The sequence below is a fragment of the Hydra vulgaris genome, chromosome 02 (assembly GCF_038396675.1).
Source record: "Hydra vulgaris chromosome 02, alternate assembly HydraT2T_AEP".
NCBI lineage: Eukaryota > Metazoa > Cnidaria > Hydrozoa > Anthoathecata > Hydridae > Hydra > Hydra vulgaris.
This window is the reverse complement of record NC_088921.1, coordinates 5612172-5636859: the sequence shown is the minus strand read 5'-3', so window position 1 is coordinate 5636859 and position 24688 is coordinate 5612172. Positions and strand designations below refer to the sequence as shown.

The following is a 24688-nucleotide window of genomic DNA, read 5'->3' as shown; positions in this document are numbered from 1 at the left end:
TAGTGCGACAAAATTAAAAGACACAAAATTATAATCAAAATTCATATTAATTGTCATTTATATAAAAATACGTCTCAATTTGAAACAATCGGTAGTGGGTACTTCTACCATTTTTTTGAATCACTTCAATCATTCTAGAAGGAAAAGAATCATATATTTTTTTTATGAACGAAATTTCAATTGCATCCCATGCAGATCTGATGGATGATTTCAAGTCAGCTAGTGAACTGTATTGTTTACCACCTACAAACACTTTATGTGGCAGTTGTGCCCTAACATTCTCAATAATGTTCAGGTCTGGAGATCTAGCTGGCTACTTCAATGTTTCAATTTTACTGCCGTTGAAATATTCCTTTACTGTCTTAGCTGTATGAACGCTAGCATTATCTCGCTGAAAAACAAAATTTACACCACCAATGACAGAGGCGTCACGTCGTAAGAATTTTTGAACAATTAAAAGATAATCCTTAGCCTTCATTTATCCGTCAATAAAATGAGTTTTTGATTTACCATGATACCCATTCGCACACTAAATCATTACACCACCACAACCCATTTGAAGTCGTTGCTGTGTTACTTGTTCTTAAGGCAAATTGCGAAAATAACAATTCCATCTATCCAGCCCATCAAGACAAAATTGTTTTTCGTCAGAAAATATTACATGTTGCCACTCTTCTTTCCACGTTACGTGGTCCTTTGCAAAAGTAATTCGATTGTTTATGTGATTTGTTATTAAAGGCGGTTTTTGCTGAAGTTTTTTGCGCGAAAGGTGAAAAGCATTATGAATAACTCGTGTAAAAGATTAATATATATGTATTCTTCATAATACCTTGCACTTAACAATTATTGTAAATAAAGAAATATTAAAAAAGATGTAAAAAACTATATATTCTATTATATTTTATAAGGTCCCGATGACAAGATCCTTGTGATCTTCTTTCGGAAACCGAGTTTATATTGTTAGTCTGCTATATTTATATATTTGTAAAAGTATTTTAATAGTTTATTGTATTGTATAACGACTGACTTTGTAAACTGAAATAATAAAAACAAAAATAATAATAATAAAATTAAAATAACTCGCTGAACTGTACGTAAATTAGCAATCACACCTGCTTCTGCACAATTTGACCTGCTGTTAATGAAGAATTTGAAGCTTGTCTCAACAATCTTCGCCTATCACGGTCACTTAATGCTGGCGGACGTCCGAAACTTTTTTTTATTCCATACATATGAGGACTATAAACGTAGTTTTTAATCACAGTTCGGCTGCATCCAATAGTTCTAGCCATGTAACTAACGGAGTGGCCCATTTTTGATTAATTAGAGAGCACTTTTTTCTCATCTGGACTCAACGGTGCAGCACGACGCATTATTAATTTGTTATTTTATACTTAATAAAAAAAAACCTAAACTAAATTTCTGACAGTTCACAAAAGTTTACAGTTACGTAATTGTCTGTGGTGTTTACATCAAATAAATATTCTTAATTGCCCACAACTGCGGTTTGCAAATAAAACCTTTTTTGTAAAATTGTCTTATAATTTTGTCGCACAGAAAAAACGTTTGTTTATTTTTTAAATGCGTTTTACGTTGAAAATAAATTTGTTAAAATGTTGTTTAGTGTTGTAAACCCTTTGCTTTTATTTACAATAAAAATTAGTTTTTAAACATATATGTATAGTAGAGTTTTATAAATCTTTTTAGGGTGACTTATCATTATGTCGCGCAGTGTAGTTTATTGTGACGCAGAAGCAAAAATTATATGTATACAATAATTAATTATACATAAGGAATGAAATAATACAATGATTTCTAATAAGTTTTCTGCCCGCTAAAAATTTTCACCCAGTGCGACTGCACCTCCCGCAAACCAAGGCTCTGTTTTCTCGTGCATTTTTTTCTCACTCATCTTATCCATCTTATCCTTTCTCACTCATCTTATCCATATTTTTTCACTTATCTTATTCGTTTATTCTCTCTTTTTTTATCTTTTTTATCAGTTTTAGTTCTTTAATATTCTTTTTCTGATTCCGATTTATAAAATATTATATTATGTTATAATTATTATGTTACAATTACTTTTTTTTATTACTTGTGTTATTGTAGTTTAGTCCACTTTTTCCTTGACTTCATATTTTTTATTTTATTTGTTTATTAAGGTCCATTGACAAGTTATTAACTATATGAGAAACATCAAACTTAATTTTATAAATTATAATTATGTTTGTAACTTTTAATTTTATGGTTAAATAAATAGAAATGGATAATAATATTTTACTAAAAGACTTTTCAAACGTTTAAAACAGATTCATTTAAAACTGAACTTTAAAAAAGAGTTTCACTGCGATACACATAAACATTAGAAGTATAAATAAATTGTTCGACAAACTAAAACAGTTCGTAATATAATGCAATTACTTATTTAGATAGTTTTCCCAAATTAAAAATAGTGCTCCGATAAATCGCCTCAAGCAAGATTCAAACTGTAGATTATACACCAATAATTCTGAAAGAAAAAAAATAACAATTGCAGGAGGAATATCCGAAATGATCAAGCGAATAAAGACGGAAAAGTCCAATGTTGACAACGAGCTCTTTACAATTGAGATTATCAAAAAATCAAAAAATCTTTTCGTCTATATTTTAGCCAATAAAAATTTAAAAAATATTTAGTTTTCAGGTGTTTTAGACTGTTATGTTGTTGGCGAAATAAGCAAAATTTCAAACTACTCGAAAGAAATCTTCCACGGAATAAATGATGATGGGAAAAAAACATTCTGTATTGTAGATCTAAGCATTAACTGTTAAAATTACAACGAAAATGCGTCAACAAAACTCGTTTTCGATAAAATGCTTTAGATATGTATCTTTCAAGTCGTCGATAAATTCATTCTTTTTCAGAAGTCTCCTTAAGGTGGGAGTCTACCTTAAATAATGAATATTTTCAAAGTTTTAAATTATACTGTTTTACCCTATTTCATATACGTGATATAAATGGTGGTGATATTTGTTTTCATAAAATAAATGGTGGTGATATTTGTTTTCATTAAAATATTCAGAAATTAAATAATTGCATCATTAGACATAGTTCGTAAACAAAAAAATTGTGACGCCTAATTTAAGCGATTTTTTAAGAACTTTTTACTTGGATCTTTTAAGAAAAATGAATTCTTAATTCATTTTTTTTTGAATCATTGGTACACTTTTTAAAGTAACCCAGGGATTTCACATGCAGTTTTAAAGTATAACCAAAAGTAAAAACATAGTTATATTCGCAAGATTTATCAGAAACTTGATTTTGCTGCTGACGAAATAAATCTGTGTTTTAATTAAACATATTACATTTAATTCGTTTAAAAAAAAAAGACCCCAGCGTAAAGGTTTTTCAGATGCTAATGAAGAAGCCGAAAGAATATGAAACTGGTCTTTTTTGAATTTTTTGGTGCATTGTTACATCTAGCATTTGACAATTACTAACTAATTGGTTTGGGTATTTTTCTTTTTTCTTTTTTTTCAAGTGGTTCATATAGTTTTGAATCATTAGAAAAAAACATTTCTAAAGCCAATATAGATTTAAAAAAGTAAAAATAATGCTTTGCTAATGCAATTTGTGAATAATTAGCTTTAGTTTTCTAAGTAATTGGCTTAAGGATCTCACTTCTGCTACAGCATGGGGCTCACAGTGGCTGGTGAACTTTAATTCAGTTAAAACTCAATTTTTTTCAGCCAATCGTTATCGCAATAATTTAGATCTTCCTATATTTGTTAACGGTAATGTACTCGATGAGTCATCTACTCTTCATCTTCTAGGATTAGCTCTTACCTCCGATCTTTCTTGGAAACCATATATCAAATCCGTTGCAAAATTAACATCTGCTAAGGTTGCATCTCTTTATCGAGCTCGACACTTTCTTACTCCGGATTCTATTCACGATCTCTATAAATCTCAAGTTCGTCTTTGTATGGAATACTATTGCCATATCTGGGGCGGATCTTCTAATGATGTCCTTTCTCTTTTAGACAAGGTGCAAAAACGCAATGCAAACATAGTTAGATCTGCAACAATTATCACTTTATCGTAATGTTGCTTCTCTTTCTCTTATCTATAAATACTATAATGGGCACTGCTCTAAAGAACTAGTGCTGCTTGTGCCATCTACTAAAGTTCATTCTCGTTTACTCGTCATTCAATTAAGTCTCATCCTTTTTCTGTGACTGTTCCTAAGTGCTCCGAAAACTCTTATTTGTCTAGTTTTTTTTCTTCAAACATCAATTCTTTGGAATTCGCTTCCTTCATTTTGCTTTCCTGATTCATATAATTTGCAATCCTTTAAGTTGTCCGTCAATCGTTATCTTGCTCTACAATCTTCATCTTTTCTGTTCCAGTAACTTCCAACTCTAATTAGCGTTTGCTTGCAACCTTGTTGGAAGCGAAGATGTTTAAAAAAATAAAGTTAGACTGAAGCAATTGGTTTTTCTTTTTCTTTTGTGTTTTTCTCAAAATGTGATTTTTTGAAACGGTGCGATAAACAACTTTTTTCAAATAAGTGTAAGACCTGAAATTTGGTACACTGATTCTATTATATATAATCTATTGACTGAATTAACATTTTTATTTTTTACTTTTTCGGTTCTTTAGTAAATTGGGCTTAAAATCTGTATTTTGGATCAAAATTTTGCTGCCATTTTGAATTATAACTTAAACAAAAACTTTTCAATAAATTTTTTTTCTTTTGATTCAGCCGATTCAACCACTGTATCTCTAATCCTTCTTGAGTAATTTATCACAGGGTAGATGCCTTTTTTTTGGTCCCGCGGACCAAAAAAAGGGCAATAAATTTAAATAAAAATTCATAGTTAGAAAAGGTTTTTATATTGTTGCCAGATACTGAGTTTTTTGTTAAAGAATTTAAGGATTTAGTTTTCAAGGTAGACTACCACCTTAAAAACAGGAATCATTAAAACAGATATATCAGATCATTTATTTAGACCAATTTATTATTTATTATTTAAAGTTGTAAGAACAGTTCAAATTTCTGTAACCTAAATCTACGAGATTTAAATTATAAAATTTCTCGGGAACAAAAATACCCAAAAAGTGTGTTTCCAGCCCGAGTGTGACGGCATTTAATTAATAAAATAATCTTTTTTAGAATATTATAATAAGTTAAAATTCTTTAACAGGTTTTTAATTTTGCCTAATAATCTTTTATCGTTCAAAAATCACGACCATGTAAAAATTCTACCCTCACCCAAATGAGGGGGGTTATAAATTTGACACGATCATAACTAAAAGATTATTAAATGAAACTAAAACATGTTGATGAATTTATAGTATATGAGTTTGTTGTATTATTTAATTGCCCTCACACTCGGGATGAGGGAACACAATTTTTTGGGTATTTTTTTCCCCATGCTCCAACCACCGCAATGTTAAAAAACTTGAAACGTACTGAAAGAAATACTCGGAAAAACCATACAAAATTAAATAGTTTGTTTGATAGAGTTGTTGTTAATAAAACAGAACATAACAACAAAATTGGTATCGCTCAAAATTTCAATAGTTAAATTTCAAACATTGGCCCTAACATGACTTCCAAACGTCCGTATCACTCTTTTAAAAACTTACATTAAACTTGTATATTAAAATATATTAAAATTGCAGTTTCAGTTCGAATGGACTAAACTACCAAGAACTAGAAATTGCGATAAACTCGCTGAAAATAAATAAAGCTCCAGGCTCCGTTGACCGTGTCGCCTAGCTCAACCTACAAAAACCTGCACCTACAAACTTGATCTACAAAATAAAACATCTACTGTAAAGTGGAAATAATTTTTAGATGGCCTACTGAGGCAAAAATTGATTTCAACCGATTATTGGCTTTTTTTAATTCGACCGATTTATGACGTTTTCAATTTTGAGCGATTTTTTTCTCAACCTATTTTAGAGACTTTTATTTTCAACCGATTTGCGATTGTTTGATTTTCAACCGATTTTCAGATATTTTCATTTCAACCTACTAGTTAGTGTTTTTACCGTTTTTTCCTTACGTTTTTAAGGTTTTTTTTTTTCAAAAACCATTAACAAGAAATCAAGAATACACAAGTTTTTGTTTTCAGAATTCCATCAACAAGAAGCCTATGTCATATCAGCCTATGGAAGTTACTGACCTCCTTGTATTATTTCTACTATTAACTGCCATTTTTATTTAACCTAAATGCATACAAAAATAAACTTGTGTTTTTTTGTTTTTGTATGCATATATTAGCAATATATATCACTCATATATATATATATATATATATATATATATATATATATATATATATATATATATATATATATATATATATATATATATATATATATATATATATATATATATATATATATATATATATATATATATATATATATATTTATATCTACAGCTGATTAGATTGAGTTTTAATTAAAATAAAATACATACCGGAAAAGACGTAGTTATAAAGTCGATCGAAAAAAAAGTAGGTCGAAAATACAGTAGGTTGAAATTTCAGTAGGTTGAAATTTCAGTAGGTTGAAATTTCAGTAGGTTGAAATTTCAGTAGGTTGAAATTTCAGTAGGTTGAAATTTCAGTAGGTTGAAGTTTCAGTAGGTTGAAATTTCAGTAGGTTGAAATTTCAGTAGGTTGAAATTTCAGTAGGTTGAAATTTCAGTAGGTTGAAATTTCAGTAGGTTGAAATTTCAGTAGGTTGAAATTTCAGTAGGTTGAAATTTCAGTAGGTTGAAATTTCAGTAGGTTGAAATTTCAGTAGGTTGAAATTTCAGTAGGTTGAAGTAGTAGTGAAGCCTTTTTAACACGATGTAGTCAATCTTTTTGCACACTAAAGTTTTTACAAGCTTTTCTTTAAAACATCTGCTTTAACTTTACTGCTGTAATATCATTTTTCATGTCATCTTCGTTCCAGTTAGCTTGATTAGTTTTTCTCTTGTAGTTTCTCATTTAAAAATTTTTGGTCACCAAATGACCACAAAGTTATATTCTTTTAAAGTTTCTAATAAAATTATGTTTTACTTTTACATAAAATTCTTTCATAAAATGATGATAGCAAGTTTATAAAGTTGCTATCCTAAACGTTTACTTTGACGATCTTTTTCAGTGATTAGCGTTGTCGCACTTTCCCCGTAAATGTGAAGTTATATATTTCTTAAATATCTTTGAAACAAAATAATCTGACATAAAAAGAAGAATGGTTGCTGAAAGATAACAAATAAATGATTACAAACTCAAAATTATGTTTGTTCTGTGGTAAAAAATGGCAGCGTACGCGGATTTTTTCCACAAAAGAAAAAAAAAATCAATTTTGATTTTTCAATCAAATTGACGCTACTCGTAAGCTTTAAACCCACTTTTCTATGTCATATTAGATGAAAAAACTGATGGAAATTACTTCAAAACATAAAAAAAACATGAAATTTTAAATATAATAAAACAAAATTACTGAATCATTTCAAAAAAAGTCTGTTCAAAGCTAGATAAGCTAAATGTCTCACTTTGCCCTGGTGTCTAGCTTTGCCCAGATTACCCTACAGGTCTTGTTTTATTTATTTTATTTTAATACTCTTCAGAGCATTTAAATGGTATCAAAATCTGTTTGAACAAGCGAACTTTCACTCGTGAAATCTCAAAATTTCAATAAAGTTTATCTAATGATGAAGATTTTATCTGTTGTTAATTGTACGTGTTAAAAAATGTACGTGTTAAAGTAAATTAGAAAAAATCTATAAATGTCTTTCTCTTAAAGTATAATGTCATTGGTCTTGAAGCATACTCAAATACAAAGTTTATATGCAGTTTTACAAGACTACTGGTGAAGATATGCAGATTTACCAGATTACTGTTGAAGAACTTTATTTATACTTGTTGATTATAAAGTGTCAAACATTAGAGTTTTTTCAAAAAGAAAATTTGTACTGATTGCAAAACTAGCTTACATGTTCCATGTGAATATATGATTTCTAAGGAGATTTTGTTTTCATATTTTGTTTCAACCTTAATTTTGATTAAACTGATATCTTTTTTATTACATAACTCTCATAAAACATCATCCATTAAACACTTTGTAAAGATTTAAATGGTTTGACAGACTACCTTCACTTTTATAACAAAACGACTTTTGGATATTGACACTATTTGGAAATTTAACAAAAGAAGTAAACTTTATGTTTTCCTTCTGAACAATAATTGTTTGTAAAGTTACATATAAACACTGACATTACAAGCAAAAAGAAGTATTGATGGATTATGGCATCAAAAAAATGCAAATGATTGTGGCAAATTTTTGTATTGTAATAACTGAAAAAAAGTTAATTTAAAAAAACCAAACTAAGTGATAAAAATTAAACAAATTTATTGAAAAAGAGTAATGAAGAAAAGAAAATAAAATTATTAGAAAACAGAACTAATGCTTTTTGTTTAACCTAAATAGGCTTAAGTTAGGTTCTTGCCTTCATGATTAAAAGTATATATTTATTGTAGTAAATTTATCAGAATTTTATATTCCAGAGCTAACAATATTTTACTTTTGTTCTTCAAAAGTATTTTATGTAAAATAATGTTATATAATAATATAATAAGTATAAATTTATTAAAGTTTATTCTTATATTTAAAATTATTCAAAATCCATTGCTGTTAGAGGGTAATTTTTATTATTTTCTTTACCAATTAGAGAATACAATAACTAGTATTTTGTTCAATTTAACGACTATATCTAACAAACATGTGTTTCGTATGTAAATTCTTTAAATGTGTAATAATGTAAATTCTTTAAATAATACATTCAATATGATTTTGCATGTGTGCAATTTTTTTTTTTCCTACCTCTTTACCCTTAGGTATCCATTAAATATCAAAACAAACGTGTAGACATCAGGTCATAGACTTTATGCAACAATGTTCAGAGGCGGATTTAAACCCCGTCAAGTGCTGCAAGTGACGGGGTAAAAAAAAATTAATATAAATATTGGTACTATGACGTCAAACACCCGCTTAATACGTATTGCTGATCTTTATATTTTTGTTATATTTTGTTAGAAAATTCAATTAGGAAAAAGTTCACAGTGAAAACTATGATTTACAGAGGTTGCAAAAACTATTTTATAAAATGAGCTAATGTAAACTATACTTTGCAGGATATGAGAAAATTATTTTATAAAACTTGCTAATGTAAATTAAACTTTGCAGGATATGAGAAAATCGGATTAGGTAATTGGTTTACGCTATTAAAAGTAGCATTTGTTTAAAAATAAAACTTTTTTTTAAATCGTAGGTTAAACTATACTTTGCAGCATTTACAGTAGTTTTTTGATTGGTTGCAAATATACAACAATGTATTTCCTCTAAGTCGTATATAGAGTTTTTGAATTTTAATGTATAAGCAAGGCCCATAACTTAATTATAGATGTTATAAAAAGATTAAATACCGATGATCTTGTTTAAGGATTTTGAAATTGATGATGTTTAAATATGTTTTATAAAACTTTTTTGGATAAATTTATTAATAAAAATAACAAAAATGGTTACTAATAAAGATCTTTTAAGTCGTTTTGTTGATATCAACATTTTATTGTGCCATCATAATGACACAATAAAAAATAATTTATGTTCAGAAGTTTATATCCCGTCTTACTTAAAAAACAATAAAAAGCATTGTATTGCTCTGAAGTCACTTTACTTTTTCTTCAAAAATAATTATATTATTTTATTTTAATACATTAAGTTAAGCTGTGTTAATTGTGTTAGCAACTTTAATCAAGATGTAAAAAATCTAGGTGTTTAACCGCTACAGACAGAACTGGCTTCATCATATCCTGTACCCGGTTAAGGATATGATGAAGCCAGTTCTGTCTCTGAGTAAATAAATGGTCTTTCTGCTCAGGTTTAGTTATAAATTCAAAGGCTGTATACACATTGTTATAGCCATCGACTGAACTTATTTGTTTGTGAATCGTGTAATACCCAATTAGTAGAGGTTTTTTCTAATTGTTCAGAGTTAATTATTCAGAAAATAGATAAAGTTTTTAGAAGCTAGTATTTTAGAGCTTGAACCTCAAACGCATAAGAAAAATTAAAGGATGTTTGTAGAACTAGATGGATTGAGTATATAGGTGGTTTAAACAATTTTCTTGAACATTTTCTATGCTTTATGTATCATGGCTTTCCCAGAGAGTTCAGTTAACTTTCTCTTCTGTTAAAAATAAATCTTCTACATTCATTAGCACTTTTCAGTTTATCTTTACTTAATTTTTCGCAACATCTTTGATTTTACTTTACCTGTTACTGCAATCAAAAACTGTATATGTCTTAGACGGTTTGCACCTTATTACAGCTCTTAGAAATAAATTTGTTACCATCAGAAATGATATATATAATTATCAAAATAGCTGCTATAAAGCATCATGTTTGCATCCCTAATAATATCCCTAACTCTTAAATTAATATTATTTCCTGGGTTTAAAAATATAGCTTAAGGATACTTAACGTGAGAGAAGTTTTCTGTAATGCGTCTGTTAAAAGGCTATACAAGAACAATAATGTCAGAAGATCAACTTAACGGTTTTGTATTAATGCGTATCCATCTAAAAATTTTTCCTTGTATTGATAATGTTGTGAACAGATTTTCTTTAAAAAAATTGACAACTTCATTTCAATGATTAGTGTTTATGCTGCTTATTTTAACACACACCAACTACTTTATATTAAAAAATTATGTTCCATTATTACTGCTCTTCCTATAACAGCTAACAAATGTGCATGGAAACCCCTTGGAAGACCAAGACATCAATGGTGTCTTTAACAGGATGGGTTTTATGTAACCCCATACTTTTGTTTGGGATTATATATATATGATTAGTAGTTATTGTTCAGACAAACACTGAAAAAGAAAAAGTCTTGTAAAATAAAAATATAAATAATCTTTTTACAAATCTATTTCTATTTGTGTCTTTCTCTTTTCTATTATTAATTTTTACTTACAACATGGCGTAAGGCGCTTTTTTTGACGGGGTAAATTAAAAACCTGCGTCCGCCTCTGATGTTTTGTAATATTTTATTGCAACACAATAATGAGGCCAAATCAAATCATCTATTGCTTACAATTGCTTTTAATTTAAAAATATTGCAAATTACCTAGGCTAGCTATAACAACCAACAAGCAATTTTCTCAAAATTAAAAAGTTTTAGCATATATTTTATATATTATATAATTTATATCATAATTACTCCAATTAGAACAAAGTTCTGAAAAACTATAAGGTATCGACTTTGTGTTCAAAGATATAATTGTTTTTATAACAATAAGTTAAAAATAACTTATGTTACTTTTGAATTATTGTTATAAAAATAAAAGAAATCAAATTAAAGTTTACTACTGATATAAAAACGAAACGAGTTTGAAACCGATAGTAATTTGTTTATAAAGTTTAACGCCTCTGTTATTTAATTGTTTACGCATTCTTAATGGAATAAATTTTTTCAAGATGGCCAAATTTTTTGTTTTTTTTTTATTGTTTTTTTGTTTTTTATTACAACATTTATGATACAGATACAAAAATATAAATAAATAAATAAAAAGAACGCGGATATTCAGAGAAGACCACCAGGTCTTGTCACAGAGAAACCGCTATTGAAAATCTTAGAATGTTTTTTTTTTATTATTTTTTAAATTATTTAATGGTTGTTTTCTTTTGTTATGGTGTTTACGGTTTGCATCAACCAAATTACTATGTCTTCCGACTATGAGCTGACTCATGCAAACAATGATGCCCATAGTTTACCAGATAAATCTAATTTGTCGAAAATAATTACTGAATCTTAATTTTATCCATATTTATTATTCACTACATATCACTGAATATAATCAATATAATCCCATTTCCAGACTGAATATAATGTATTTCCAGATTGTTTAAAAAGTTGTGCAAAAGGAACCTAGATAGCCATACGATGGTTATCGCTGTGTGTTAAGCCAAATTACCAAATTTCCCTTAACGCTTCTGACAACAAAAAAAAACACCAAGCCACACCAATATATATATATATATATATATATATATATATATATATATATATATATATATATATATATATATATATATATATATTTTTTTTTGTATTACTTTTTTTTTTATTATTTTTTTTTTATTATTATTATTATTATTATTTTTTTCAATATTTTATTCTTGATTTTTATTACAAAATTAAATTTAATAATAAAGGTATATAAAGTTCGTAATATAATATTAAAAATTAAAATTAAAATAAACATACAATATTACAATATAAGATTTCTAAAACATAAAAACTAAAACAAGTTGAATAATTCACTAAAACTAAACATGTTAATTGCTTGTGGCTATAAAAACAAACAAAAACATAAATAAAAAAGAATATACATTAAATATATACATATACTAATATAGATAAGGGATTTTCAAAAATTTAAAAGTAGATTAGTATATTTTCAGTTGAAAAAATGATTTTTTTAAGATTTTGTTTAAAAGAATCAAAATTATATTCTTGAGGAAAATTTTTAGAGGTAATTAGAACTATACTATTCCATAAAAATGGTCCGCGAAATGAAATAAAAAATTTCCCAAAATTAGTTTGAGAAAATGGTTTTCGAATTAAATTATCGTTCCTTAAAATATATCTATTTCTATCTCTTTGTAAATATAAGTTACGAAAAGAAACGGGTGATAGGTGGGTCTTGTATTTATACATAATAAAAAAAAAATATTAAAAACATTAAACTCATATATATTGAGTGCTTTCATATCATATAAAAGAGGCTTGGCATGAGCAAAACAGTCCTTGAAATTTATAAGGCATGCAACATGCTTCTGTTGCCGATAGAGAGGTTTAAGTTTACTTTTATAAGTGCTACCCAAAGCAATGTTTCCATAATTAATATAGCAATGAATTTGCGAATAATATAATTGAATTAAGGTATGTTTATCAAGAATGTTTCCTATTTTGTATAAAATGCCTATACTCTTTGAAATTTTATTGCACAAGTTAGCAATGTGGCTTTTCCAAATAAGATTTTCATCGATATATACACCTAAAAGCCTTGTCACTAGAACTCTTTTAATAGTTATGTTATCGATAAAAAGAAAGGGTAAGTTGCTAGGCAGCTGGTGCTTTTTACCATAAGGATGGAAAAAAATCCATTTAGTTTTATCAATATTTAATGATAGTTTGTTAAACCACTCTACCAATCTTAACCACTCGGAACTTCACCTTCTTCACTAAACCAATCTAAACCACTCGGAAATTTTGGCTACTTCAATGTTTATGTTGCTAAAAAGTGTAAAAATGTCTTTATGATTAAGAAATAAGTTAGAATCATCAGCAAACATAATTAAATAAATTAAGTCCCGAGTACTTCAAAAAATGACATTAAATACCGAAAACAGTTTTTTAAATGAGGCTAAAAGTTATAGTTATAGTTAATTTTTTCTCAAAGTACAGTAAGTTTAATTTTTTTTTTTTTTATCCATTTATTCAACCAAAAATTGAAAACATACAAGTTCTTTTTATAATTTTACGAAGTCAGGTTAGGTGTCACTCATATAGTTAAAAACTAGTCATTGGAGTGACACCTTAATAAAATAAACAAAAAAAGTAGTAATAAAACCATGTGTAAATTAAATTAACTTAAAAGTAATAATAATATCGATAAAACTATAATAAATTAAATAATAAGACAAAAAATATGAAAGCACTAAATTAATAACAACAGCAAACAAAAATAAAAACAATTAGCAAAACAGCACAAATAAAAACAAACTTTACGCATAAGAAAAGACAAAACACAAAAAATGAAAAATGAAAATGCTAACACAAAAACTTCTAAAAAATAAAAAAAATAATAATTTTATGTTATTTTCGGCGAAAAAAAAGGTGTAGAAAAGTTGGAAGTACAAATCGATGTTCAAATTTTCTTTTGTTAGTTTTTTCAAGTGTTAATTTTTAGTATTTACTTTTTAAGTGTTTCTTATATAGTGTTTATAATATGAGTTGTTTTTTAAGTATTTCTTTGTTTATAATATGACTTGTTTTTTTTCACTTCATTTTCTTTTGATATTTTCAAATTCTTTATTTTAACAATTGACAATTAACTCAGTTTTTAGTTTTCTTTTTTTTTATTAGGCTATATAAAGATTTGTGTTGCATGCGTACGAAGAATACGTGATATTTACCAAATTACCGATGCCCCTTAGTATTGTTTCAACAGCCATCATACGATGACATTTAATTTTAACTTTAGAGAAACAAATTTAATTTTTTTTAGTTGATTTAAGGCGTCAACATTTGCTAACAATGGTCAATTTGAGGCGATTATTTTAGCAAAGATATTATTTTTTAAAAAACTAAAAAAAAACTTTTGCAAAGAAAAACTATTTTCCTAATTCTTTCTTTTTATAAGTTAAATGTTAACATATGAGGCTATTGATTAATTGCATTGAGACTTTCTTGCTTCTCCACAACTTATTGTATTATATATTGTATTAGGAGTTTTGGAAATATATAAACTTAGAGACAAACTTCGAGAAAATCTACAACTTAAATATACTAAATTTTTTAAATACCTGCTGAATTAAAAATTGAAATGTGATTGACTGCCATGTTACTATTTAAGGGTTAGATTGTGAAACTAGTCTTTTTTAGTAATATGGCTTATCATATTTATCCATATATATTATATATCATCATTATGCGTTTTAAATGCGTTGAAAAAAAATCAGGAGAAATGCCTCAGCGTCAAACAAGTCGTCATTCTTATATAATACATGGAATATGAAAACTTTTTCAGCAGATTTGTCTTTATTTCTTAGCAGAATTATGTTTAATGTCCTTTTTTCGATATTTTGAAAGCGTAACGTATTAATGTTATATATTTTGCAAAATTTTATTCCAAATGAATCCAGGTCTATTTATTGATAGTAGTAGGAGCGCGTGTAATTAAATAAAGAATTTTGAGAACCACTTTATTGTATGTTTTGACCCTTAATTTAACCATTAAAGAGAGGATTCTAACCTCTTTTATTTACATATTTTTAGTATTACCAAAATTATGAATAAGGGATCGTCCATAAAGTACGTGCGCTCGGAGGGGAAGCTGGGTTTGCAAATGGCGTATATGTGATGGGGGGAGGGGGGCAGTGAGTAAATTGTAGAAATAAGGAGACACTAAACTAACTAAAAAAACTGTCATAAAATGTTCGGTGGGTGGGTTAAAAGAGGAGGTACTTCTAGGAAGGCAGAGGGAACTCAAAAAAGCGTATGGCAAAATGCGGGTAAGGTGAGGTTGGAATAAAAGCGTTCGCACTTTATGAACAACCCCTAAGTGTAAGTGAATAAGTAATACCAAAAATATGAATAAAACAATGATTTTTAGATTAGTTCTTAAGAGCCAATTTAAAAATTATCAAAGCTAAAATATTTTCAAAAAGTGCAGTTAAGTAGTTTGGCATTAGACACGTCCATTATTTTATCATGTAGATAAATTTAAAAATTTTTAAAAATGTATTTTAAACGTATATATTTATTTAAAAGAAGCTATTAAAAAAATAAAATATTCTTTAAATTGTGACTAATTAATGTAAATTATATTTGTAATGTAATTAATGTAAATTAATTTTTTATTGTCAAATAAATGAAATTTAAATGAATGCAAATTTACTTTTTTTCTTCCTCTTTTCTTATCTTTTTTCTTTCATAAATGATTTTAAGCAAAAAATTTTTTACTTTCAGAAATGTTGGAAATTCGATTTAAAAATCGAATTTTTTTGAGCGCCTAAAATATTCCTTAAAGGCGGGAAATTTTGGACGTTTTACCAAAGGTACCTATACAAAACCCATTTAAAGAATTTTATTACCTTGATATAAGAAGACATTATTGAAAGCAAAGTATACACTTTGATTTTTTTAATTATTATTATTGAAGTTTCTACATAGAAGAAAAAAATTTTGATCATTTTTAACTATAACGATAATTCAGTATAATTTAATGAAACTTTTTAAAGAATTTAATTTTATATAAAAATAATCAAATAAATTAAATTAAATTAAAACTTAAATTGGCGGGATATTTTTAGAAGTTTTGAAAATTTACAATGAAAATATTGCTAAATTATTATGTAAATATAGGTAAATCAAATTATTTTTAAGGTGCTTCACCAATAAATAAGTAAAAAAGTTGGTTTTTTTAAATTAAGTGAAAAATTGACAGAAGTCTCACAAAGAAAAAAAATACATATCTAAGCTCAAAAACATAAACTTTCTTTATTATTTTGGGTCACTATGGTTGTTTATTTAAAAATTAAATTTTATAGAAACGTTGCTAAGGGGCAATTTTCTTTAAGTAATTTTTGTAATTTGTACTTATTAACTGAAACAAATATTTTTAGCCTGGTGGCTAGTACAACCAATTATAAATTAATTTTTATCTTTATTTTCATTTGTTGAAAGAATGAAAAAACCTCTTTTTGTTCTCGCAGTTTCTCAAATATTTTAAGATGTTGATAAAACGATTTGAAATTTTTCCAAAAAATTTTAAAATGAGTATGACTACAATACGAACCTCAATCAAACATCACACTAGAATTTAATTTTTTAATTTTTATGGTAGAGAAGTATTATGTAATCTTAATTAATAAACTTTTCTTGACAGTAGTTCTTATAATCTTATAATCTTGAAGTAGAGAGGCAAATAAAAAATCTCGATAACTATGCATTGCATGACAAAACATCTAATGAATGAAATGATTTTCTATCTAATCAATAAAATGATCATTCGAACTACTTAATGAATTAAGTAGTTAGAATGGTAACAATGCACAGCAAAGAGTGATTAGATAGCAATCGAGTATAATGCATGGGCATTTTTCTATTTTTAACCAAAAAAGTTAATAATATTATTATTTTGCTTTGAAATTTTTATCTGCACCTCTAAAGAGTTAATATTTAACCAAATTATAGGACTTTTAATTATAATTAGTCTTTTTATCCGATATTCTGTTCTTTTTAAAATTCTAACTAGTTTGTCACTTAGTCTAATAGGGGTAAGTTAAGCAGATTTGACAACAATTTAAATTTCTTGCAATTTAATTTTCTCTCATACGTCATTAAAGTGTATAAATTCGCAACGGTTAGTTTTGGCTCCAAGTCATGAAATCAAAGTTCTATACCAACTCTGGCCAGACAAGCAACATTGTTAAAGAAAAAGACATAAATTTTCTAGTTAAATACTCTTACGTTATATGCTTTTTCACAGAGTGGTAGGGGAGACCGGGGCTAGTTGGCCGCAGGGGTAAGTTGACGAACTGCGTTTATCTTCAGAGCCTTTCATCAGAAAGTAACAAAAATTACACAGAACCTTCCTAATTGATCATTTCATCATTCACTATAGTATTGTTAGGATTCGCGCATGCGCATGGGAGATATTGAGATTTATGCGATTTATGGACAAAAAAGTAACTTTTGGAACATCGCTTCCTTTTTACTTTACAAGAAAATAGTTGTATAATTGTAAAAGTTCCAGTCACAAATGGTTTGCTATATCCATTCAGAGTTTTTTTCAAAAATGCCGTTTTTTAGGATCTATTGACTGTTTATTGAAAAAAAGGTTTTCGTGGTAAGTTGGCAAAATTTTCACGGGGTAAGTTGGCTCATAGCATTTACTATGGAAAAATTATATTTTTATAAAAATAATTTTTATTTTATTTTTTTAATTTTTAACAGTATTGAAAAAATTTATTCTTACAAAAAAATTAAAAAAAAAATATTTTTAAGTTTTTTTTCACAGATAAAAAGTGTGATACTGTTTTGACTGTTATACGGACTTATATTTGGTACCAGCTAGAAGTAATTTTAATTTTTGGGATAAAATTGTTGCCCAAAATAGTAAAAAAACTTCTATTTATTTTGCACTTAATTGTACATTAATAATCATTTTTATAGTTTGCGCCAACTTACCCCGTGGTGGGGTAAGTTTTTTTTTTGGCGCAATTTTTTTTTTTTTTTTTTTTGACAAAAAAAATAGTTAGACATTCGAGTTATTGTTTTTTATGAAAAATCAGATTCAAAGGAAATTAAAAAATACTGCGAGTTACATAAAGTTCAAAGGTTACATTTATCGGGATTTTACAGTAATCAGTGGTGTACACTGGATTTTTAGATGTTTGAGTTTTGACACTAAAAGGCATTGTGCAAACTCCAAACTTTTGTATGCTGTATCAAAAAAGAATGTTTTTCAAAGAATTAGAGTGATTGGAGCTTGGGAACAAAAAAACCTTAACGTGGGAGCAACGAGTTTATAAAATATTTTCTTTACTATTTTTATCAAAATTCATATTCATCTTCAAATTTCAAGTTTCATGCAATAATCTCTTAGTGTTTAGTTTTTATGACCCTGCAATGTTTACAGCCCCATCAAATTGAGGGGGGTTAAAACTTTATATGGTCATAGTTTTTGAAAAATAATAGTGTCAAAACTCAAACATCTAAAAATCCAGTGAACACCGCTGGTAATACTATATTAAAAGGTTTTTAAATAAGACATTAAGGACTTTTTAAAAAAGAGTAAACTTGACAATCTATCACAGAGTACCGTGGAAAAGCATTTAACCAGGAAGGGCACGCCTTCTTTCATATCGGTGTCGCAAGATTGTTTAGCCAGAGCTAACATCAAACCTCTTGAGTGTGCGCCATAACTCTACCAACTGCGCCACAGCTACTGTTTTATGAGTTTTTTTTCTAGACTAAAAAATTTTTAAATCGATTAAATACAGAAAGAAAATGTGCAATTTTAAAAGATGTTTTACAAGAAGTCAACTAATATTACTGGAAGTCCATCATTCATTCGATATTGTGTAATACTCGGATAATAAATAAATATTTTCCTTAATTTTTTTTTTTTTTGTACCACATAATCTTCAACGACGGTAGTAGTGTAGTAATAAAGTGCTTGCATCATTAGCTTTTTTTTCATTTTTTTTTTCATTATTATTGTTTGTCGTATATTAAAATTTACAATGAAATAAATTTTCTTCGAGCCCCATTTACATTGAAAAAATTGTTAGTTTATATACAAAAATCAAAAGCAGCTAAGTACATAACAAGAATTTTACACACGTTAGTTACAATATAAATATTAATATAATATAAATACTAGTGTTGAAATATAACGCAATATATCAAAGATTAACAACAATATAAAAGTATTAAAGTTTTTTAACAAAAAAAATTACATAAAAATAAAACTACAACACAAGAGAGTAGTGTCAATAACTACTTTTTTCGATAATTTATATTATTTATATATTTATTTTAAAAGAGATATTTTAAATCATAGTCATTTTGTAATAAGAGACTCTTAGATTCTTTCCTGAATTGTTCCAAAGAGATGTTTAGAATATTTATTATTTTTTTAATAAATTTTGAAAAGTGTTTCCATAGAAACGGTCCACGGTATTGGATTTGGTAAGAACTTAGTTTTAAATTAGTTTTTGGTACAATAAAGTTGTTAATTGAAAATTTAGTAGGATACCTGTGCAAGATTTCACTAAAGTAAGACTGAAATACAATAGGAGAAAGCCCATGTTTTATTTTAAACATGAATTGTAGAACTTGGTGTATATTGAGTTTATAGATACTAAGGGCACCAAGCTTCCTTAAAAGAGATTCGCAATGAAAAGTTCTGTGTGCACCAAATACAGTCCTGCATGCGTGTTTTTGCTTACTATAAATTTTTTTAAATTTACTATAACTAGTACTACCCCATACAATATTACAGTAAGAGATAAAACTATGAATAAATGAAAAGTATATTTTTTTCAAGGAAGCAGTGTTCAGATATAATTTTATATAATATGGAAATATTTATTGAGATTTTATTTTCTATGTATTCTATATGTGGTTTCGATGACAAATTTTCATCTAGTATTACTCCTAAAAAATTAGCGATTGGTTCCCTTTTAATAAATATTTTATTGATTAGAAGATTAGGTAATTTTAAAGGAACCTTTACTAGGTTTGAAGACTAAAATAAATTTAGTTTTTTCTACATTTAAAGAAAGCCTATTACTTGTAAACCACTCGTTTATTTTTAATAGTTCTTCATTCAATATATTAAAGAGAACTTTTATGTTTTTGTTGGAATAAAAAAGATTGGAGTCGTCTGCAAACAATATAACATTTAAAATATTTGATGATAAGTACAAATCATTTATATACAACATAAATAATAACGGTCTTAAGATTGAACCTTGGGGCACACCATATGTAATGTGTTTTTCTTTTTCAATTTTTTTATAAATAATAAATTGTGACCTGTTCGCCAGATAATCTTCAAACCAAAGTAAATTTTTATTTTTAACTCCATTGAGTTCCAGTTTTTTTATAAGTATCTTATGGTTAACAGTGTCAAAGGCTTTTGACAGATCAATAAAAACTCCTAAGGTAAAATAGTCACTATTGAATGCATCTGATACATGATTAATCAGTTCGATTACCGCATGGTTAGTTAGTTTTTTAAACCCAAATTGTTTATTGTTCAGCAAACTGTTTAACATCAAATAGTTATAAAGTCATACATAAATCGTTCCAATAATTTTGAGAAGCAAGGTAAGACGGAAATAGGTCTGTAGTTTGAAATATTAGTTTCGTCACCAGATTTAAAAATTGGAGTGATTACGGCAACTTTAAGTTTTTTTGGCACAACACCTAGTTTTAATGAAAGGTCAAAAATATGAAATAATGACTGTTCAATGATATCGAAAACTGACTTAACAACATTTACACTAAATTCGTCCATACCCGCACTTTTATTACTTTTAAAACTATTAAAAGCATTCCTTATCTCGCTTAGATTTAAATTACCCAGTCGGCATATCTAGTATTGTAAACACTCGGAGTATTGATCACGTATAACATACCGCCGCTGATACCAGAAAAATACGCATTTAGTTTTAAGTTTCGAATTCGAGTTCAATACCACTTATTTATCAAAAATACGTATTATATAATATTTGATCAAAATCAGATACGATATCGTACTTGATTTTGATCAAATATCAACATAAAATGGAAAAACGAAAATCTTTGCTTTAAAGCGCATGCTTAAACTGAAATTGCGAAAACAAAATTTGAAAATTTTAAAAAGTTTCTCTTAATAAATTTAGTAAAAAGCTTGTCTGGAATGAAAAGAAATCGTCAGGAATATATGAAAAGTTATATGAAGAGATATCGTTCTGTTAAAGCAGTATCACTTATCTCCAGTACAGCTTTTACTAATTATCAGTGCATTATTTACTTATTTTCATCAGATATAGATTATATATAGAATTTTTTTTTTTCATTATTTATAGATTATCAGACTGATTTGCTGTCAAGTTCATTGAATGAATCATCTGAAGCTATTTCGTTACCGGAAAAAGAAAGTCGGGATGATTTTAAAGAACTATCTGTCAGTATTAGTGAGTACTTATCAGAAGGCGAGAATGGCTGTCAAGATGATGAATCAAATGTTTGTGATTTTTCTAGTGATTTTGAATTCAGTGAGACTGATATTGATTCTGAACCCAAACCAGTATATATCATTTGTGAAGAACTTGCACAAGTTGCAGTTAAGCACAATTTAACAAGAGATGCCATAAACGATATACTGCTAATTCTAAGTCAGTCAGGAAAATTTGAAAAATGTGACATACCAAAAGATGCCCGCACACTGATTAAAACTCCAAGTTCCATTGATGTATTGAGCAAGTGTGATGGTAGTTACATTTACATAGGATTGAAGAAAGGAATAGATGATATATTTGCTATTAATAATGTTGAAGTAGATACTAACTTCATAACTATTGATGTCAATATTGATGGACTTCCTATTCAGCGCTCAAATAATTTGCAGTTTTGGCCAATACTTTGTTCAATAGTTAATATAATATCTTTTCCTTTTCTGGTGGCTATTTATAGTGGAAGTGCAAAACCGTCAAGTGTTCATGATTTTTTACAAGATTTTGTAACTGAAGTTAATAACCTAACATTTAATGGATTAGTTATTAATGAAAAGCATTATAAATTTAATTTACGTAGTTTTATTTGTGATGCTCCAGCACGTGCATTTGTTAGATGTTGCTCAGGTCACACATCAAAAAATGGGTGTGAAAGGTGCACTTCTGTGGCAGAGTGTTATGAAAGAAGAATTGTTTATACAAATGACAATGCAAATTTAAGAACTGATGCTGAATTTAGATCAAATGCTTATCCGTTACACAAGAATGGAAACAGTCCATGTCTGCTAATAAATAATTTAGATATGGTACGTTCTTTTGTCATCGAACCTATGCACAATTTGTTCCTAGGTGTGTGTCGTCGATTTCTTTTTTTCTTGAAATTCAAATCAAAAATTCATATCAGCTTTGCTCAACAACAACTGATTTCAAATCGAATGCTGGATATAGCCCAGTCCACTCCTTCTGACTTTGTTAGACAGCCAAGAGGTCTTTCTGAAATAGAACGTTGGAAAGCAACAGAATTTCGTCAATTCACCTTATATACAGGAATTGTTGTGTTAGAGAAAATTTTAGACAATGAAGTTTATAATCTATTTGTTGCATTTGCTGTAGCTGTGAGAATTTTACACATAGAGGATGATGACGATAGAAATGATTTGTTGCCATTTGCTAAGAAACTTTTTGCCACTTTTGTGCATAATTCACGTAAGATTTGTGGCAAATCTTTTGTAACTTTTAATGTACATAACTTGCTTCATATCGTTGATGATGCCAAATACTATAATTGTTCTATGAATGATATATCTGCATTTAAATTTGAAAACTACTTACAGTATTTAAAAAAAATAACAAGAAATGCAAAATATAATCCCATTGTATCAGTTGCTAAACGATTTAAAGAGCGCTCCATTCTTGTGCACCCTTCAGGATATGTTATAAAAAGTGCAATTTGCAAAATTTCAACTTTTAAAAGGAACAAATACTTTCTAAGCAAAGACGGAATGTATTGCGAGGTAATGGAAATACTTCTTAACGAAGGAGAACAAAAGTATTCTTGTAACGTTATAAGCAAGCATAATTTGCAACCACTTTTTGTGACCCCTATAAACAGTGGAGAATGGGGAATTATGAAATATTCAAAGTTTAATAAAGTAAAATGGAAATTAACTGTGCTAAAAAGAAGTGATTTTTTACAAAAACTTTATGCCATGAATAATGCTTTGGGTGAATTGACATTCTTTCCTGTGTTACATAAAATCAATTGAATGAAAGAAAGTTTCTTAAAACATTATTATAGATAGTTGTGAATTATTGATGCAGCTTTACTCAGTAAACGATCGGGGATTTGATAAAACATGTCAGGGGTTATAGCTAGGGCTGCACAAATGTTTATAAACCCTATAAATACTTTCAGTTTAATGGAAATGCATGTTGTATTATATATATATATATATATATATATATATATATATATATATATATATATATATATATATATATATATATATATGTATTTATATTTATATATATATATTTATATATATATATTTATATATATATATATATATATATATATATATATATATATATATATATATATATATATATATATATATATATATATATTTACCTTGGAGGTATAGGATATCATTTCCATTTTCCCCCAAAATGACATTATTATTACAAAAGTGTATTAAAATCTTCTATCTAAGGGTATATGACATTATCTCCAAATCAGCGCAATATTAATAGTAGCCTAATGATGATAAAATTTTAGAGGTATAAAACATCATGCCCATTAAAATTTAATCTGAATATTTTTTTTTAATTTTTCCTGTTAAAAAAACATTTGTGTAACTATTCAAGGAAATCTAAATACGAAAACCCGGCTGGAATGTTTTTAATGAAAAAAATACATTAAATATTTAATTGAAAAAAAAGGTTATTCTGCTCTATTGTAAAATTGACAAAATGGAGATGATGTCCTTTACCTACGAGGCATATATATATATATATATATATATATATATATATATATATATATATATATATATATATATATATATATATATATATATATATATATATATATATATATATATATATATATATATATATATATATATATATATATATACATATATATATATATATATATATATATATATATATATATATATATATATATATATATATATATATATATATATGTATATGGTGGCCAAACAAAAAATAATGTTTTTTTTTAAAGTCTTACCCCCTAAATGTGTTATATAAAATACAATATATATCAATTTTTGTTAAAAATAAATTATTTTATAAATTTTATTTAAAAAGTAATCATTAAGATTTAATAAAGGTTCAAAATTATTTAGAAATAAGTTTTTAAATCACTTAAAATACTTATTTAAAAATGATAGATAAAAATTGTATAAGCAAAATTGAGAATAATAATTTAAAAAAATAGTATTAGTTTGTAGTTGTAAAAATATTTCTTGATATCACTAATATCATAAATTTATTGCAACACTTATAATTGTGATAATTGTGAATGTCTGACTTTTTTTTTTTGGCTAGTTATAAACAGAGCAATCATTTAAGTAGCTTAATTAGCTGTCTG

The 24688-nt window shown here is 27.0% G+C and overlaps 1 protein-coding gene across 1 annotated transcript; it reads left to right on the top strand.

Annotated features, from left to right (window-relative positions):
- Nucleotides 1–21102: 21102 nt before the first annotated feature.
- LOC136076668 (uncharacterized) lies at nt 21103–23364 on the top strand. The gene is made up of 2 exons (XM_065789998.1): nt 21103–21330; nt 21421–23364. The coding sequence occupies exons 1-2, from the start codon at nt 21252–21254 to the stop codon at nt 23331–23333; spliced, it is 1992 nt and encodes a 663-aa protein (XP_065646070.1). The 5' UTR covers nt 21103–21251; the 3' UTR covers nt 23334–23364.
- The last annotated feature ends 1324 nt before the right edge of the window (nt 23365–24688 follow it).